General features: G+C 57.2%; 2 protein-coding genes across 2 annotated transcripts; both read right to left on the bottom strand.

Annotated features, from left to right (window-relative positions):
• Window positions 1-1,922: 1,922 nt before the first annotated feature.
• Window positions 1,923-4,702, bottom strand: APOE (apolipoprotein E). Its single transcript, XM_010987610.3, has 4 exons — window positions 4,608-4,702; window positions 3,756-3,821; window positions 3,080-3,269; window positions 1,923-2,785 (listed from the first exon to the last, which is right to left on the bottom strand). The coding sequence occupies exons 1-4, from the start codon at window positions 4,672-4,674 to the stop codon at window positions 2,065-2,067; spliced, it is 1,044 nt and encodes a 347-aa protein (XP_010985912.1). The 5' UTR covers window positions 4,675-4,702; the 3' UTR covers window positions 1,923-2,064.
• Window positions 4,703-6,667: 1,965 nt separating this feature from the next.
• TOMM40 (translocase of outer mitochondrial membrane 40) lies at window positions 6,668-17,812 on the bottom strand. The gene is made up of 10 exons (XM_031458813.2): window positions 17,715-17,812; window positions 17,336-17,618; window positions 16,524-16,591; window positions 15,964-16,056; window positions 14,977-15,078; window positions 14,201-14,306; window positions 8,810-8,932; window positions 8,580-8,656; window positions 8,356-8,458; window positions 6,668-7,336 (listed from the first exon to the last, which is right to left on the bottom strand). Exons 2-10 carry the CDS (start codon window positions 17,610-17,612, stop codon window positions 7,197-7,199), a joined length of 1,089 nt encoding a protein of 362 aa, XP_031314673.1. The 5' UTR covers window positions 17,613-17,618; window positions 17,715-17,812; the 3' UTR covers window positions 6,668-7,196.
• Window positions 17,813-18,608: the final 796 nt, after the last annotated feature.

Below are 18,608 nucleotides of genomic sequence, written 5' to 3'. Positions count from 1 at the left end.
CACCCGCCCCTCTTCCCTTCCACCAGATCAAGCCCCCAGGGCTGCCATCCAATGCCTGCTCCCATCCTCTCAGCTGCCTTTGACTGCTAGTGATCCCTGGCAGCTGGGAGAGGGTGGCCCTGGCCCCAGACTCTAGGTTGGCTGGCCTTGTGCCCCAACAACCACGTGTCCGTCTTGGGCTGAGGGGGGTGGTTGTGAGAAGGAAGCACAGACACTACCCTGGCAGGATTGCAACAGCCTTTCGGCCAGCTCAGTGCTTCCAGCCCGTCAGCCCCCAGCAGCCTTCCCAGACACCGGCTTCCTCCTCCGTGAGCCCAGTGCTTCCCACGCAACCCCTCAGATGTCTGCTTTCCCCCTCTCCACCCTCAGAACAGAATGACAACTTTGCTTTGCTGATCTGGTCCTCCACTCAGCTACAGGAGTTTCTGTTTACAGATGGGCCAACAGAGGTGCAGACCAGAACATTCGATGGCTCAGTGAGAGGTTAAGTGTCCTCTCCTTCCTTCTCCCTCATCTTCTCCCTCCCTTTGTTAGACTTTAGGCTGTCTCTCTGAGTCCCTTTGGGGTCAGCCTTCACCCCACAGCACCCTCTGCCAGCCTCTGTTCATATAGAATTCAAGATTCAGCTCTTCCAGTGGGAGAGATGGTGGACGTCTCTGCCCCCATGGACACCTGGGGAAGCAGGCTCAGAGGGCTCGGCCCTCGCTCCTGGGCACACAGTGAGTCAGCAGAAGCCCAGGTGGGACTAGGCCCCTGCCTCTGAGCCCACAGATACTTCCCCTCCTCACTCAGCCCCAAGGGTGACTCATCTGGTGGTGGAGCGGGGGGAGGGAGTCTGATTCCACAAGGGCAAGCAAAGCAGTGCCAGGGAAAGCTGGAAGGGCAGAGTGCTGGAACCAAAGCAGGCAGAGGCGGCCCTGCAGACACAAGTTCCGGCCTGTCCCTGGTGGAGGGAACCCCGCTCCCCTCCTCTGAGAACCAAGGGGGAGGGCATGGGAGGGGAGAGCACAGGTATCTCCAGGCTCCAGCCAGGCTTCTCTGAATGTCAACTCCCTACCAGATGGCCCCGCCCTGAACACCAACAGCCCAGCTGCAGACCCTCACAGGGCATGCCTCCCTCCCTGGCCTGCTCCCAGCACCCAGCAGGCTTGTCAGTGTCGACCAGAGGCCAATGACCCAGCTCGAGGAGCAGAGGAATGAGAATGAGGGTGGGGGACAAGAAAGCAGAGCTCAGAGTGAAGGGACTCACTAATCCAGAGGGAGGGAGACAGGCCCAGGGCCCACATGCCACAAGATGGTGGCTGAGGGCAAACCCAGACAAAGAAGGGAAAAAGAAACAAACAAAACCACCAAGCATGGCCAGGGGCAAGAGAAACCAGTGGAGGGAGAGATAAAAGACAGAGATGGAAGAAAAGAGGAAGCCAGAAAATGAAGCCTCTCCGGGAGAGCAGGACTGAGACTGAGGCCAGGAGAGGGAAGGAGGCCAAGAATCAGATAAGAGAGGGAGAAAGGGGGTGGGGAAGCGGCAATAAAAACAGTTTAATGATAATGGTGGTGGTCTCAGGTCTTCTGAGTCATAAGGCAATGAAACCGGTATGGTGAAGCTGGGCAAACCGAGGCTCACAGAGCTTGCTTTTTTGGCCCACAGTAGTCAGGGGCAACTGCGGGATTTAACCCACGGGTGGATTTCTTCCAGAGTCCTGTTTTGGAGGCAGAATGGCCAGAGAGGCCGGGAGGAGAACGAGTAGAGATGGAAAAAAAAAGGGAAAGACTCAGAAAGGGACAGAAGGAAGTCAAGACAGTTAGAAAGAGACAAACAGACACACACAGGCCGAGGGAACAGGATAGCCGTGTGGCCAGAGTAGGGAAGGAAAGAGAAACAGGCGTGAGCTGTGAGAAATCACACAGGAACACCCAGCAGCTGCGGTGAAGCTTGATGAACTCTTTATTAAGCTAGGGCCCACCAGGAGGACAGCTGGGTCAGGGACAGGGCCTCCCACAGGCTGGAGGGAGGCAGGGGGCACCTGGGCAGGAGTGGGGCGCCCCAGGCGGATGCCCGGGCACTCACTGATTCTTGCTGGCTGCAGGTGTGGGGGTGGTGCCCACGGCCAACTGTTGCACCTTCTCCACCAGCCCGGCCCACTGGCGCTGCAGGTCTTCCACCAGGGGCTGGAACCAGCCCTTGAGGCGGGCCTGGAAGGTCTCGGCCTGCAGGCGCATCTGGCTGGCCTGCTCCTCCACCTTGGCGCGCACCTCCTCCAACTGCTCGCGCATCTTGTCCAGGCGGTCCTGGGCCCTGGCGCCCACCGCCTCCAGCCGCCCGCGCAGCTTCTGGCCCCAGGCCTCAGCGCGCTCCCGCAGTGGCTGGCTGCCCAGGGTGCTCGTGGTGGCGGTCCCCAGTCGGCCCTGCTCCACCAGGGGCCCGAGGCGCTCGCGGAGGGCACTCACGCTGCGCTCGGCGCCCTCGACGGCCCCGGCCCGATACACGGCCAGGCGTTTCTGCAGGTCCTCGGCGTCGCGGAGCAGCCGCTTCCGCAGCTTCCGCAGGTGGGAGGCCAGGCGGTTCCGCAGCTCGTCGGTGGTCTGGCCCAGCATGGCCTGCACCTCGTTGCGGTAATGCGCCAGGCGGCTGCGCAAGTCCTCCATGTCCGTGCCCAGCCGGGCCTGCGCCGCCTGCAGCTCCTTGGACAGGCGGGCCCGGGTTTCCTGGGCCACAGGGCTCAGCTGCTCCTCCAGCTCCGCCTTGTAGGCTTTCACCTCCTTCATGGTCTCCTCCATCAGCGCCCTGGGGGCCGAGAGGGCGGGAGCGTGGGCATGGAGAGAGAGAAATAGGGATCCTGAGCTAGAAGGATGGAGGACCAGAAGGAGAGTAATATTCCAGAGGCAGGACGCGCCGAGAAACAGAATCAGAGAGAGGTGAAGCCAGGAGCTCAAAATGGAAAGAAAGCAAGAAATGAACAGAGACCCAGACCCCCAGGAATCGGCACCGGGGGACAAAAAGAAACCCAGACAGTAGAGGCTGAAGATCCAGAAGGCACTGCCTGCCAGGAGGATCAGGGGCCAGGACAGGGACACTCACGTCAGTTCCTGGGTGACCTGGGTGCTGAGCAGCTCCTCCTGCACCTGGTCAGACAGCGTCTGCACCCAGCGCAGGTAATCCCAGAGACGACCCAGAGCCAGCTCCCAGGGCTGGCTGCCTTGCCATTCGGGCTGCTCCTGCCCCAGCTGCACCTCTGGCTCTGGCTCTGGCTCCACCTCCGCCCGGCATCCTGCATGGGAGCAAGTTCACGGCTGTCAGGGTCCTCTGCCCACTGCAGGCACACAGTACCTGGTACAGAGTAGGTGCTCAACCAGTGCTGGTGGGCTTCTTTAGAGAGCTGGTGAGCAGAGACGGGGGTGGAGGGACATCCAGCACGTTTAATCACTTGACCAGCATTGATTGTCCTGTGCTCCATGCAGGGCCATGCTGGGGTGACGGAGCATAAAACTAATCACAGCTGACACTTATCTAGTGCTCACTACCTGACTGACAACGATGCATTAGAAACTGTTATAACTCCCATTTTAAAGATTGGGAAACTGTGGCTTAGAGTTAGTAAAACAGCTGCTCAGAGCCAGTGAATGTCAGAGAGGCCTCAGACCTGGGGAGATAGACCAGCAGAAGAAGGGACCCAGGGATGTTAGGAAGGCAAGGGGTGCAGCGGAGGATGGAAGGGGGCGGGGGCAGGGAACCAGAGCAAGTTCCGCCCTCATACCGGCCAGGAGCGTGACCACCAACGCAACCCACAGAGCCTTCATCTTCTGGCTTGAGATTGGCCAACCTATGGGAGGGAGAAATTGTCACTCAACGGCAGTGGGGGCTCCTCCCACCTAGAGCCCCGCCCCATCCGGTCACGGCCTTCAAAGCCTTGGACCCCAGCATCTGCATCAGCCTAATCCTATCACAAATGTTTACCAAGCGGCGCCTTCATTGTCTATTTAATTCCCTAATTGTCTTCTCCTATCTCCCCATCCCCAGGTCTGCCGCCGCCAAAATTCCAGGCCCTCTCCCAAAGTTCAAATTCCACTCACCCCGCCCTCCCCTCCATCCCGGAGTTCCATGGGAGCTCCAACTGGGCGTTCCAACCTCGCATTCCTCGTTGTGCCTTCACATTCTAACCTCCAACCTCACATCTATACACTGCCTTACACATATTCGCTAATTTAACCCTCATTTAAAAGCCCTTCAACCGATGCTCTAGTAACCCGGCCACCATCCTGGTGGCCATCCTGTTACTCCCTATCCTCACCCCGTGCCTCCCATTAACAGAGATATTAGGACGATGGGGGCACCCAGGAGGTGCTCAATAAATGACAATGACAATTCGTGGGCTCTTGCAACGGCTCATTTAGTTTTTCCTACAGGTCCAGCTGCTCCCCCAACCACACCTTCCAGGCAATTCAGGATGCCCCTGCTGCCCACCCTTCTAGGTCCAGTCCCGTCTCTGGCCTCATCCTGCTTCTGTCCTGGCCCAGGCGTAGGACGTTGGACGGTCACCTCCTCCCCCGCAGCCCAACTCTCACAGAAGCCCTGAACTGGGCTCTGTATCCCCAACTCTGCTTCTCACCAGCTCCTGGGGAACGGTGTCCTTCGCGCCTCCTGGGCTGAACAGGACTCAGGGATCCCAGATTCATCCAATTATAAGGCTCCCCCTGCCCCGCCCAGTCCTCCAGAGCTAGAGTGAGCTGGACCAGCCCCCTTCAGGTCACGAGGTGGGCTGTCCTCCCCCTTCAAACAAGGCAGGGAGGAGGAGAGAGGTGGGGCTTGGAAGCCCTATCATCCCCCCCCACTCCCAGCCCCATGAATGGAGGTGACCTCTCACCCACTAACTCAGGCGCCTTCCTCCATTCTGGTGGGTGGGTTGAGGGGGATGTTAGGGGGGCATGTGGAAGGGGAAGGCGTAGGCAGCTGCCCGGAACACCCATTCCCCGCCCCTCTCTTTTCCAGCAGTTGGTTGAATAGAATTTGGGGGAAGGGCTGGGGGAGTGATATCCTGGGTCATTGGAAGCAGGGGGCTGGGGTCTTGGATTTCTGGGTTGAGGGAGAAGGGAGATGGAGGCCCAGACAGAAATGGGATGGGAGGTCGAGGTGGGGGGGTGCTTATAGCGCAAGTGGTAGAGCGCATGCGTAGCATGCACAGGGTCCTGGGTTCAATCCCCAGTACCGCCTCCAAAAAAAAAAAAAAAACCAGATAAGCCTAATTACCTCCTCCAAAAAAAAAGAAAAAAGAGAAATGGGATGGGAGGTGTGGGGACAGTGTAGCATCTGCTAAAAGCCTAGGCTTTGAGTGAAACCCGGTTTTTAACCCTCACTCTCTGTGACTTTGGGCACACGTAAGTACCTCTCTGAGCCCTTTTCCCCATTTGTGAAATGAAAATCCAGCATTTTAACAGAGGCTTTGTGGATTCCAGGAGCCACCTGCATATTGTGCCTTCCCCCAGGGCTTGGAGCATTCATGTTGACTCTGGAACCAAAATGTCCTGGCCTGAATCCAGGCTCTGCTGGTCGCCAGCTGTGTGACCATGAGCAAGTGACAGCCTCTCTGAACGTCCAGTTTCTTGGTCCAGAAAACTGGGATAGTTGCCTTATTGTTTGGTGAATTGTTTGGTATATGTCAAGTACTGAGAACCGTCACTGCTGTGGTGGGCCACAGTGTCACTGTCCCCTCCCCAGCAGCCGTTACATGCACCCCAGCTGTTTCACATATGAGTAACCCCTGATTTGGAATTGAGGTGGATAGTGAAGCCAGTAAGAAATAGAAGAGCTTCAACTCTTTGAATAGAATGGAGGAGCTTGCTTCTGAGGGTGTGGGGACATTAGATACTGTGGCATCTGAGGCTGGTCTCAGGAAGGGAGCCCCCATGCCAGACAGGCCAGGGCCTGTTTGCTTTGGCCTCAGAAGGCCCTGGCAGGGAATGGGTTGGGTGGCTTCTCTGAGCCGTGAGGGGTCATCACTGGTCAGTGGCCTCCCTCCGCAGACAGTGTGCCAGGGTTTCAGTTCCTCTGTCTGGAGTGGGGTCAGGGGTGTCAGCTTGCCTCCCCTGCTTCCAGCCCCCCCTGTCCCCACCAGTGAATCAGACTCCAGCCCCCTCCCTCCCCACCAGGAGCCAGAAGCCCACGGCCTTTTCCCAAGGGTAGTAACTGATTCTGAAGCCCTTCCAGGTGCTTGAATACTTCGTGAAGCTTTTCAAAAGCTCTGATCTTCCTGTTAGTCTTCACACACCTTCATCCTCTGCCCTCTTTGGAACCTGGAAAAATCTTGGAGTCCCAGCCCTCTGCCCCCACCCCTGCACCCAGAGACAGCCTCATCCCTGTTGCTTTAGTTCTTAGGGACAAAGTCCTCTGCAGCCACGCTGGCCAGGCCAAGCTGAGGTGAGTGACCACAGGACCACGCCCTCCTGGGGAGGGAAGCCTGTGATGTCCCCGGCGGCTGGGAAAGTCACAAGGAGGCTGTGTGACCCTGGGCCAGGCCCGTCCCCGTGCTGGGCTGGGCTCTGGCCAATGACCAGACTTGACTCCCTTGCGGTTTGTGCCCCCCTGCCGGCCACTGTGGGGAGGTCGGGTGGATGGAATAGGCCAAACGGGGCCACAGACACATCACACGTAGGAAAACAGAGGCCTCCCATTTCACTTGGGTTTTTTTCATGTATATTTTTTGTTGTTTTTTTTTTTTTTTCTGTAAAATGTCCCAGTTCTTCCATAACTTATAAACATGATTTATATGCAGGGTGGGCGGGCAAGTGGGCAGGGCGGGCTGACTGGGGGTGGGAAGCTCCTCTGCTTACTGCCCCCTTGGGGCTGGGCCCAGGGCCCTTTGGGGAATGGGAACACCCCAACACCTCCCTGAGGTTGTCTGGCTGCCTCTGCCCCATGGTGCTCAGAATCCCGTGTGCCCCTCGATTCCAGAATCCCTTCCTGGACCTCCAGGCCTGCGGGGCACGCTGCCCCTGGTACTCTGAACCCTGAAGCGCCCGTGGTTCCAGAATCCCCCCTCAGCTGCTGGGGTGATGGGTCCCCTCCTTTCCGCTGTCCCCCTGACCCCCGAGGAGGGAGGGAAGGGAGGGGGAGGGGGACTCAGGTCTCCCCTCCATGGCAGGGGGAGGGGGAGGTGGGATCTGAAGGAGAAAGGGCGTGGAAGGCGGGGGCCAGGAGGGGCTCAGCCAATAGTGAGGCCGAAGCCGCACTGGAACTTGTTCTTTCGGTGATTCAGGAAGGCCCCGAGGGCCAATGTCAGGGGCAGGGGTGGGAGCTTCTTCTCCAGCGTGGCACCCACGATCCAGTTGCTGTCCACGGAGCCTGCCGGCAGATAGCTGTGTATGAGCCACGTGCTGGCTTCTTGCTCTGTCCCCAGGAGCTGCCCCAGACTGCTGTCCATGCGGTCCCAATCATCCCGAAGCCCCTCAACGCACCCCAAGAATTTCAGCTCTGAGCTTAGTGCACCCCACCTCCGGAGAGCCCCCCCAGCATCCACTCTGGTCCTGTTTGCAGCAGGTTGCTGCGGCTCTCTGGGGATGGGTCTAGTCCCTCCCACTGTTAGCTCTTGGGGATGGGGACAGGGCCTGGTGACTGCTGTGTCCCCAGCCCCCTCGACACAAAGCTGGGCACAGAGCGGTGCTGAGTATCTGCTGAATGAAAGACTGAACTCTCCTCTAGGGCTTGTGTGCCAGAACCTGACAGGTGTGCATAGTACCTGGTGCCATTCCCGCACAGTGCGGAGGGAGGACTCACTGACCAGGAGTTGAGGAGAGCAGAGCCGCAACCCAAACCCAGCCTCTGACAGCGGGCTACTGCCCGCAGAGCGAGGGCTCGAGCGGCAAGCAGGGGAGGCAGGCTTCAGAGGCAAAAACAAAAAAACCCCAAACCCTTCACTGGGCCTCCTTGCTGCCTTGAGAAGCCCTGGCCCAGGCCGACTGAAGCTGCCTTACTGGGGCAATCTCCACACACCCCAAGCCTGAGAAGCACTGAGGTCCAAGAAAAAACTTGAGACTAGAGTCGGTGAGCCTGGGGGAAGGTTCTGGATCTGGCTGAGGCTGTGCAACGTCCCAAATGGGAGATACGGGGTGGGCTGGCTGTGCTCCAAGTTGCCTTCCACTCATGATAAAATGAGAGAAGGGGCCAGGTGTGCAGACTGGGAGAGGGCCACTGGTGGGGTGAGGAGGGAGGGTGGTAGATACAAAGCTTGGGGCCCAGGCACCTACCCTCCCTGGGTAATTTGGGGGCCCGGCATGATGCCCTCTACCATCGCCCCTGGTCTAGACACCCCCTCAGAGCTGAGTCACCTGTCGTTTCCCGAGTAAGGAAATGGGGGCCTGTACCTTTGAAGAGGAGGTTGGCCTTGGGCAGGTCCAACTGGTACCCAAAGGAGACACTTGTGTCCTGCATCCTTGTGCTGGCCTCGAACTCCACACCCACCTGCAGCTGGAGGGGCCAGGACAACACAGGCGAGTCAGCCTCCTGGGTGCGAATCTCAGGCACAGCAGCCCCCAGCACCCCGTGCCCGGCAAGCATACCCCGACAGCCAGTCCCCGGACTAGCTCACCTGGTCGCTGGCTTTGTGGTAGTACGTGGCGTGCATGCCCGCCTGACCCAACGTTACTGTTGCCACCCAGTTGTTCACTGTAAGAGAGCAAGGCGGCGGGTGGGGCAGGTTACCAAGGGGGCTTGGGCATCTGGGAATCTAGGTTCTCCTCCACCTCCCTCAGACCCAGGAGTCCAGGCCCCTAGCCCCCTCCTCCTTCAGACCCAGGTGACCAGGGTCCCCAGGCTCACATGTATATTTCCCAGCTAGTGACATAACAGTGCCCTCCTCCCCGGGCCGCCGGTGATAGACCAGCTCTCCGCCCAGGGCCAGACACGGCGTGATGCTCTGGAGGTAGTGGGCCACGAGGATTCCTGCAGGGGAGACGGTAAGTTAACACTTGGTTTGTTGGTTAGTTTCCGCCTTGTCACAGTGCCAGGCTAGACTCCTGCTCCAGGCAGCCTTCTAGACTTGCCCCTGCGAGAGGCTCAGGGCTGCCTCAGGCCTCCCAAGCAGGCTCCTTGCTCAAGTGGTTCACAGGACCCTGAGGTCAGCCTCCCAGGCCCCGTGGGACCTCAGCTACTCTGCATTCATGTGCCTCCGTTTACGGAGGAGCCTACAGAGGCTGAAGGATTAAGTCACTCCACAAGGTCACAAAATGGGTCAGGGGCAGACTCCAGGCCTCTCCACCTCCCAAGCCCAGGCTCTGAACTGCTCTCCCGCCAGGAGAGGTAAGAGGGTACGGTTGGTAAGAGCACACCTCGGGGGGCCAGAAAGCCTGCGTTCAGATCCCAGCCCCACCACTTGCTGGTGGAGGAACCTCAGGCCTCTGGCATCACTCCTGGCAAGGACCACCTGGCAAGGTTGTGAGGAAGAGCTCAGGGCTGGAAGCAGGAGCAGTATCTACACAGCCAGCACCCAGCAATCACGAGGATGGGCCCTGCTGAGGTCTACTTCCTCTGTTCCTCGGCAGCAGGGATGGCTCTGAGGCTCCCTGAGTGTATGTTAACAAATGACTTCACCACTGCGCTGATTCCTTGAGCCCGAGGACAGAGACTCACTCGTGTCTGTCTCTGAAGCCCCAGAGACTAGACACCAGAGTGACCTCTGCAGAGGGGAAGAACCAGGGAGGAAGAGAGAGGGGGTACGCGGAGGGAGAGAGAGAGAAGCGGAAAACAAAAGACAACTCTGTAGTGACAGGAAAATGATCAGAAAGGGAGAGGGATGGAGGAATGAAGATTCCTAACCTGACGAGATGGAGCAGGTGAGCTCAGTGGAGATAAGCTTGGAGATAAGCTTAGAGATAGACGCTCAGTGAGAAGAAGGAATACAGGGCAGAAAGGAAGGTGGGGACAGGCAGGGACAGGACAGGCCCAGAGTTGGGGGTGGGTGGTACAAAGCCTAGGGGACAGGAGCACAAGGTGTCAAGCTAGAGACAGGAAGCAGGAGATGTAACTATGCTTCCCAGAGATTAAAGGCACCAGCCTGGGGACAGGCTGGAGGCAGCAGGACAGGGACGGGTGGACAGGATCTGGGGCCACTCACATGTGCAGGCACACCTGGGAAGGGGCGGCCACCAGCGGAACTGAGGGAGGCTGAGGGTTCCTGGCCAGGGACCTGGTGGTGTCTTCTGGGGCAGCTGGGGTCAGGGTGGGCTGGAGCGGATCCCTAAGGGCTCGAGTGAGTGAGTTTGTCCATTTCTTCACCCCACAAGTAGATGATACAGATCTACCTCCTGACTCCTACCCCTGGAGCTGCCTGTTAAACCATCACCAGCACACCTCTGGCCCGGATCGCCCTCTCCTTCGATAAAAGGGAACCCGAGACCCAGAGAGAGAAAACTGACTATCTCGAGTTCACACAGGGACTTCAACTCAAGAGTCTCTGGTCACTACTGGGACTGAGAGACCCCCAAACTTCTCTCCCACTCCCCCTCCATCTCCTGGGACTGCCTCGTCCTCTGCTCCCTGGATCCCACTCTCACCCTCTCCAAACAACCCTGCACGCAGCAGACAGAGGGATCTTGCTCAAGCACAGACCTGACCCCGCTCTCCCCCTGCTCAGGCTCCCCAATGCCAAGGAGACCCTGGCTCCTCACGGAACAGGTGCAAGGCCCCATATGGCTGGTCCCCAGCTTTGAGAGAGCCATCGTCTCATCCCATAACACAGCTGGCCATGCTGCAGGAACACGTGGAGCTCTCTTCTGCCTTCAAGCCCATGCACACACCATCCCTTCGGCTGGGTGTACCCGTCCCTCTGCTTCGTCTGGGAAAGTAAATGTTTGCACTGAAGCCATTTCCTGGATTTGCCTGCTTTCTCTCCGTGGGATTGAAGCTGCCATCACCACAGGACCACTGCGGCCGCATAGCCCTGGCCTCCTGCAGTCGGCCCGAGCCTCTCCTGGTTGCCCCGTGCCCTATGGAGTCGCTCTCTCTGCGCCCCAAGCATGTTCCCTGGGCCTCTGGCTCGTGGTTGCCCTGCGCCGGGATGTTTTTCCTCTGAGGGCTTTACAGCTCATTGTCCAGCACTTAGCTCCTCACAGGCCTGAGCATTCCAGCCCTTCCTGCATCTCTGTCTCCTCAAGCTGCTCTGGTTTTCCCTCCTGCTTGCGTCCAGACCCAGCTCCCCCATGACCTGGGAGCTCCCCGAGGAAGGAGTTTTGTCAAGACCAGTGGTTCTCAACCGGGGCCATTCTGCGACGTCTGGAGCAGCGAGGGAGAAACCACGGAGCTCAAGACCCCACAAGAAGGACAGGAAGTGAGTCAGCGATCTGTGGGCAAAGAGGAGGCCGCGGGCAAGGGGCAGAGTGCAGCTGGCCTGGAAAAGGAGCCTGGTCTCCGGAAACCTACAGGGCAGGCAGGGGCTCTCTGGCTTTGGGTCCCAGCACCACCCGGCCCAGAACAGGCACAGGTGCGCGAGGTGCTCAGAATGAAGCAGAGGCTCCAGGGGAGGAACTGAGGCCATGGGAGGGAACTGAAGTGAAACGATGGGCTCCTCAGTGAGGCAGAGGCTGCAATTCAAATCTCAGCTCCTCTGCTTCCTAGCTGTGTCCGTTTCACCCCTGAGCCCTGCTCTCCTCATCTGTGGGAACACTGAGCCCCGACCCGTGGTGGGAGTGCACCCTAACTAGGCGTAGCTCGCCCCGTACTCAGGGCCGAAGCTGGGCTCTCCCACTGCTCCCTCAGGAAGATGTGCTCACTGCTACTGTGCCCCAGAGACAGACAAGGAAACTGAGGCTCAGAGGGGGCAGAGCCACCAACTATAGGTGGTCAGCACTGACCCGGGCCCAGTAGTTTTGATCAGTGTCTCGGGGGGAGGAAGGGACACCTGTAAGAACTGAGAGATGAGAGTGTCACCAGTGGCCTTGGGCTCCAGGGAAGAGGGAAGGAGAGGCCAGCGCTGGGTAGATGGAAGGACGACGCTGGTGAGTGTTTGCACAGCGCGGGCCAGTGCTAGAGGAGCCGGAACTCTGGAGGTGGACTCGCTGATGTCCTTGGGGAAGCACCTGTCCCTGTGTGCCTCGATGACTTGGGGGTGACAGCAGCACCGACCCCACAGGGCTGCTGAGGATTCTGTGAGCTTCTACAGGACCACTTGTTTCCTCATCGCTCTACCCCTAGTGCCTCGAATGAGGGACAAAGTGCGCACGATAAGCTTTGGGCCTGATAAAGGGCAGGAGGTGGAAACCAGCTTGCGCTGTAACCATCACTCAGCATTTTCTGAGCACCTACTCTGTTCCCAGCATGGTTCCAGGTGCTGCGCAGACAGTAGTGAGTAAGCAGATGACTCCCTGCCTGGAGAGAGCTGACGTCCTAGCATGGGAGGCAGGTGAGGAAGAGCGAGACCACTTCAGAGGGAAGGGCTACCACGGAGACGCGAACATCACTTTAGCCAAGGAAGGTCTCTCAGCGAGGGTGGTGTGTGTCCTGAGAGGCGTTCATTCAGCCATGTCAAGATCAGAAAGAATTCCAAGCAGTGGGGATGGCAGATGAAAGAGAGGGGCCCGGGGAAGAAACAACACAGTGATTCCAGAAGAGCTCTTGTGGTCCAGCTGCAGTGAGCGTGTGAGCAGGTGGAAGAGGAGGGTGGAGGGGACAGGACCCCCGCTCTGGGGCCCCTGGATGCAGCCCACCTAGGAGGCCTCTCATGCCCAGCCTCCCATCTCCCAGCCTGTCCCTCTCTCCTCACCTTCACGGCTCCTCTCCTCCCCTTCTTCTGGAAGCTCAAAGGTGACACCTCTGCAAAGGCTCCTGAGCCTCCAGAAGGCAGAAGTGAGGGCTCTCCCTGGGGACTCCCAGATATCCTGGTTTCCCACCTCACACATGCATTCACTCAGCGCTCACTGCCCAAGAGCCTAGGGCCCAGCCACAAGGTGGGAACCAACGCCACCCTTCCAGTGGTCCAAGCCAAAAAGAAGGGGACTGATCTCTTATTTCTGACCTCTCTCTTATCCCCAACACCCAATCCATCAGCAATCCCCACTGCTCCAGCTTCAAAGTACATCACTTCTCCCCCCCTCCACTGTCCCCAGGCTGGAACCTCTTGTGGTCCAGTCTCCATGTGTTGGCACAAGGGGTCCCGTTAGAAGCTAAGTCAGAGCCTGCTCCTCTCAAAATCCTCTGGTGACCTCAGACTCACTCAGAGTAAAGACCAAAGTTTTACAAAGCCTTATATGATTTGGCCTCATTGCCCTCCTTCCTTTTTCATTACAGCCCGGATCTTCCTTGACGTTCCAGTAAAGGGTTCTACTTCAGAGCCTTTGCCCTTGCTGTTCCTTCCAGCTGAAAAGCTCTTTTCCCATGTATTTGCTTGACACCTTCCCTCACACCCCTCAGTCTTCGTGCAAACATTAGTTATGTAATGAAGCCTTTTCTGCAGACTCCACCCACTGCTCCTGAGGCTGTAATCTTTTCACATCACTCCATCACTACGTCTTTTCTTTATATGCTGCTTTACTTGTGTCAGGAGAATGGAGGCTCCCAGAGGACGAACTTAATTTTCCTTTGTTCACCACCTTACCCTTGGGGTCTAGAATATACACAGTACGTGATCGCTAAACACTCACTAAATGAATGTAGAGAAATCAAAGGCAGACACCTAGAGATGAGAAAAAAAAAAGGGAACCAAAGCGGAGAAGTACAGACAGAAGAAGTCAGCCGGTCCCTGCCCCCAGCTAACCCCGTCAGCTTCCACCTCAGACTCACTTGCTTCCCCGCAAGTGCACGTAGACCCCGCCCGCCTTGGGATCTGCTCTCTGCCCCCAGGCAACCCCAGAGCCCCACAAGTAGTAACAAGAGCAGCTCATCTTGGGACCTGTCACATGCTTAACCCTATTTGAAGCTCTCCAGACATATGAACTTCCATGACCTACTCAACAAGCCTGTGAGGCAATCTGATTTTACAGATGAGGAAACAGGCCCACAGAACTGATGAAAGTGCATATAATCGCAGTTGAGACAGCGGCACAGCTGGGGCTTCAATCACTTTCTCACCCACAATGCTATGGGGTCCAATGTTCTCAAGACATTTCCTGCCCTGGACCAGTTCTTGGATAGTAGAAAAGGAGGGAGGGAGAAAGAAATGGATTTGCTGGTTGAGCTGGGGCGGGGGTTGAACCACCCTTCAAGCCCCGGGCCTCTTACCTGAACCCACCAGGACGTCTGGGTTCCCCAGGGTGACGGCTGCCGTGAAGTCGGAACCCCGGTATTCCCCGTCTACCTGCCAGTTCACAAACTTCGACTGCTGGGTCTGTGAGGGAGAAGGAGATGCGTGAGGGTCCCTTCCAGATACAAAAGCCTTTCCTTATCCCCTTATTTTCTTTTTTTCTTTTTTTTTCTAATTGAAGTATAGTTGATTTACAATGTTGTGTTAACTCCTGGTATACAGCAGTGATTCAGTTATACAAATATATGTCATGTCCAGTTTTCTTGTTTATAGGAGAGAGGCTTCAGCCTCCTAGACCCTCCCTAAGAGCAGGTTCAAATATTTACTAGTCAAGTAAGGGAGGGAAGGCAGAAGCAAAGGAAAAGCAGTCAAACAACAGAGCTGGCGATAAGGCAGGATCCTAGTTCCTCCTCAGGTGATCTACAGAACAATGCGTCTTTGAGTTAAGGCCCTACCCAGATGGATGTAACTTCAGGCTGGGCACCAGATTCCTGGCATAACACCCTGTGACCCCCCTCCAAACAACCAGAAGAAAGTCACACATCCTGCAGCCCTCCTCACCAAATCTGCCTTTAAAAACTCTTCCCTGAAAACTGTCTTTAAAGTCTGAGCCACCCGTACTCTGCTCCAAACTCAGATGTTTTGGTTTGTTTGGCCTCACTGTGCATTGGGCATATGAACTTAGGTTCCTGGGTTCGACAAGGGCTTGGTGCTCAAGGTGACTGGGGGAGCAGCTGACACAACTCCCACTCACCTGAATGGCCATCTTTGATCTGAGGCCAGGGCCCAGCTGGTGAATGACCTGAGCGTTGAGGCTGCCACTATTGTCCATGTCACCCACCAGCACGGGGAATGCCTGTGGGGCAGAGAGCAGGATTAGAGATCAGAGACAGAGCACTAATGGAAGTACAAGCATGATGGGCCTCGGTGAGAATCCTAGATTTAGAAAGCCCCAGACTGAGCTCATCTCCTCCAGGAAGGCCTCCAAGACCACCTAGGCTGAGTTAGGCTCCTCTCTGGGCCCCCACAGCCTTTGGTTCCCCCATTTCAGTCCTGCCCACCCTGCACTGTTACTATCTGGCGACAGGTCTGTTCCCTTTCTCTGCTAGGCTATGAGCCTCATGGCTGTTTCAGTCACTGCTAGGTCCCCAGCACCGCTCAGCACAGGGCTGGGCACAGAATGGGGTAAAAGGAAAGTTTGTTGAATAAACTAATGTATTGAATGGAAATAGTTAATATAAGCAGAGATCTAATTTAGCCCAACTCCTCCTTGTCCTGCCTCAGCCTCCTTACAAGCCCCCAGGTTTGCCTTCTTCACTCCCCTAACCTAACATTTCTCAGGCTGTCTGCTGAGGCTATTTCCAAAGCATTCATCCCACCATGTCTTTCCCTCTTCAGATCTTCCTATGGCTCTCTCGCGCCCCCTAGTGAAAGTTCAAATGTCTAACTTGGCCTTCAAAGCCCAGCATGATTTACAACCCAGCTCTGCCCCCTCTAGGTCATTACTGTCTGGTGACCCGGGTGTCCCCGGACTCGCCCAGCCCAAGGCTGGGCAGAGAGGTGGGGGTCAGGATGAAGGAATGACCCAGATTCCAATGCACCTTGGAGAGACACAGTCCCCACCTCCCAACACCCTCAGCAGCTCTGGCCTCCTACTGACAAAGTGTTCTTAGCTTGCCTGTTTGGCTACATTATTTGTTAGAAGAAAGATACAATGAATGAATGGCAAAAGGAACCTCACCTCTGTGGGACTCAGCTGCTTTGTCCCCACATACGTGACCCCGAAGTGGTAGTTGGACTCCCCGATTGTGCTGAGGGCTACTGTGTGGTTCACCTGGGAGAAGAGGGAGGGCTGTGGTGACGAGACTGTGCCCCCTCCCCCAGGAGCCCAGCTGAGCCCACTCCCAGGACAGCTCCCCTCCCACCTGGGATAGGGGATACTTGCCAATCAGGCTTCCCCATCAGGGCATCTCTGGGCTGGGCAGGGGATGAAGACTGGGAGGTGTGGACTGACTAGATTAGAGACTCAGAGAAGAGATGTGCCAGGGCTGGGACTGCATACCTGGTACTTCATTCCTGCCTGGATGCTGGTTGTAGGGGAAGGGAGGATCTCTGGCTTCTGGATCTCTAAACACTACCACTGGCCCCCATTGAGTAGTCAGCCTGGCACTGTGTCTCTGAGTCTTTTCAAGTACCAAGGAGCCCAGACCTTTAGGGAGGAGGAGTAAGGGGGCTGTATATGCAGATACAGGGGAATGGCTGGGATGACCTCTGGAGAATAATGGCCTCAGGAAGGCTCACCTGGAAATGATTACTCAACCCTTTGTTGACTGTGAGCTTGACACCTTCCATCTGAATAGGAAACAGCTCTAAAGAAGAGAGAAATGCTATCACACTCCAACACACACACACACACACACACTATCTCTCATCCCTTCCTTCCCTATCATGCCGGCTCTCCCTTCTCCAGGGACGAACAAGCAGCACACTGCACAAAGTACCCCAACCAGCAAAGAGGCAGAATAGCCTAGTGGATGGGCCCAGGACCAAGGCCTTTGCCTGCATCCAAATCACAGAATTACCTTTGTGACCTTAGGCAAGTCACTTTATATCTCTGTCAAACGTTATCATCTGTAAGATGAAAATACTCACTACATGGAAATATTGCAAGAATTTAATGAGTTAACACATACTGAATTCCAGAACAGTGCTCAGTAAGTCTCCACCACTTTTGCTACCATAATTATTCCAAGCCAGGATCCTAAGCCTTGGGTTCCACCGCCACTAGCCCCTTGCTGACACTTTGCTGACACTGTGACCTTGGGCCTCAGTTTCCCTCTCAACCACATGAAGCTGGCTTGGCTGATTCCTGGGGATCCTGAGGTTCCTAAGGCTTTTCTCTAAGGCTTTGGCATTCCATCCCGAGGTTCCACCATTTGATCCCATCGCTCTAAGCCCCAAGTCCGACGTTCCACCACGCGATCCCAACGTCAACTCCTAATGCTCTGTTAAGTTATTCCAATGGTCTATGCCAATTCTTAAGGTCCTCAATGTGCTCCCGCTTCCCCCGAGATCCGGGCCATCGCACCCCTACCAGGCCCCTAGCCCCTCACCCTTGCACTTCCGGTGGCACTCCTCGAACGTGCCCGGATTGGGCAGGCAGCCGCAGGCCCCATCATCCGCGGTCCCTCCAGAGCTGGCGGCCGCAGTCCCGGGGGTCCGTTCGGAACCTCGACCTGCGCCAGCCCCAGTGCCCAGGCCGCCCCCGAGCGGCGGCAGCGTGAAGCCCGGAGGAGAGGGCGGAGGCGGCGGCAGTCCCACGAGGGGAGGCGCAGGCGGCGGCGGCGGCGGCCCTGCGGGCGGCGAGCTAGCGGCCAACACGTTCCCCATGGTCGCCTGTAAGGGGAAAGGTCAAAGGGCAGAGGTCAAGGCCCGCAGTCTCCAGGCCCAGTCCCCAGCCAACACCCCCCTGCTCGGAGCCTCGGTTCTCACCGCGGCAGCGCCTCCTCCGGGTCTGGGCTTCGCTCCCACCCCGTGCGCCACGCGCAACCGAACCCGCTGCCGCCGCCGCCGCCACCGTCGCCCCGCCCCGCCTAGCCCATTGGTTTAGCGTGCCTTGGGGTCCGCCCACCAGCTTCAGAGCCTGGCCTTACTATTGGAGTCATGGATGAGAGTCCCACCCATCTCTTTGGAACGTCCTTTTCTGTTGGTTTCCACTCTCAGACAGGTCAAAGCACACCTCCCCGCCCTTCCCATTGGCTCGTGGCACCCACCCCGATTGGCTCGCGATGCCGCGGGTTCCTGTGCTCACTCGCCATTGGTCTGTGCTGCGCACTTTGCAACGCCCAGTGACTTATCGCCTCTGCCCCATTCCAGAAGGCGTTCCCCTTTTGGACTCCGCCCCGCGGCGAAACTGCCATGATAATTGGTCGGCCTTGGCCCTTGCAGCATCCTAATTGGCTCCAACAGGTACAGGGGCCCGACCCTGGTGGCGTAATCAACCTCGTGTGTTCATTGGCTAATGTGCCAGGGTCAAGGGACACAGGTAAAGGTGGGTTGAGCGGCAGAGGCTGCTAGGCAGCAAGGTCAGGCCTCGCATCCCACCAGGCACCGCGGTAAAGGGGCGGCCCTGTAGTCCGCAGTCGCGGACCGAAATCGGAAGTACTAGCTTCTCCCACAGTGCCCCGGGAGAATTCTAACCCATTAGGTGAACCCTGTCCGGCTTCTTGTTACCCACAATGCCCCTTACCTACTTAACGGGACAGTTGCCGTAGACCCACCCCTTTCATTACCCATCATGCCCTCTGGGTCTCTCCCTCCGCCCCCACCCTAGTCATGGCGGCTTCTATCTTTGGCCCATTCATTCCTGTCCCATTACCCAGCATG

The sequence above is a fragment of the Camelus dromedarius genome, chromosome 9 (assembly GCF_036321535.1).
Source record: "Camelus dromedarius isolate mCamDro1 chromosome 9, mCamDro1.pat, whole genome shotgun sequence".
Lineage (NCBI taxonomy): Eukaryota > Metazoa > Chordata > Mammalia > Artiodactyla > Camelidae > Camelus > Camelus dromedarius.
Note: the sequence above shows the minus strand (reverse complement) of the source record. Positions and strands in the feature narration are given on the sequence as shown.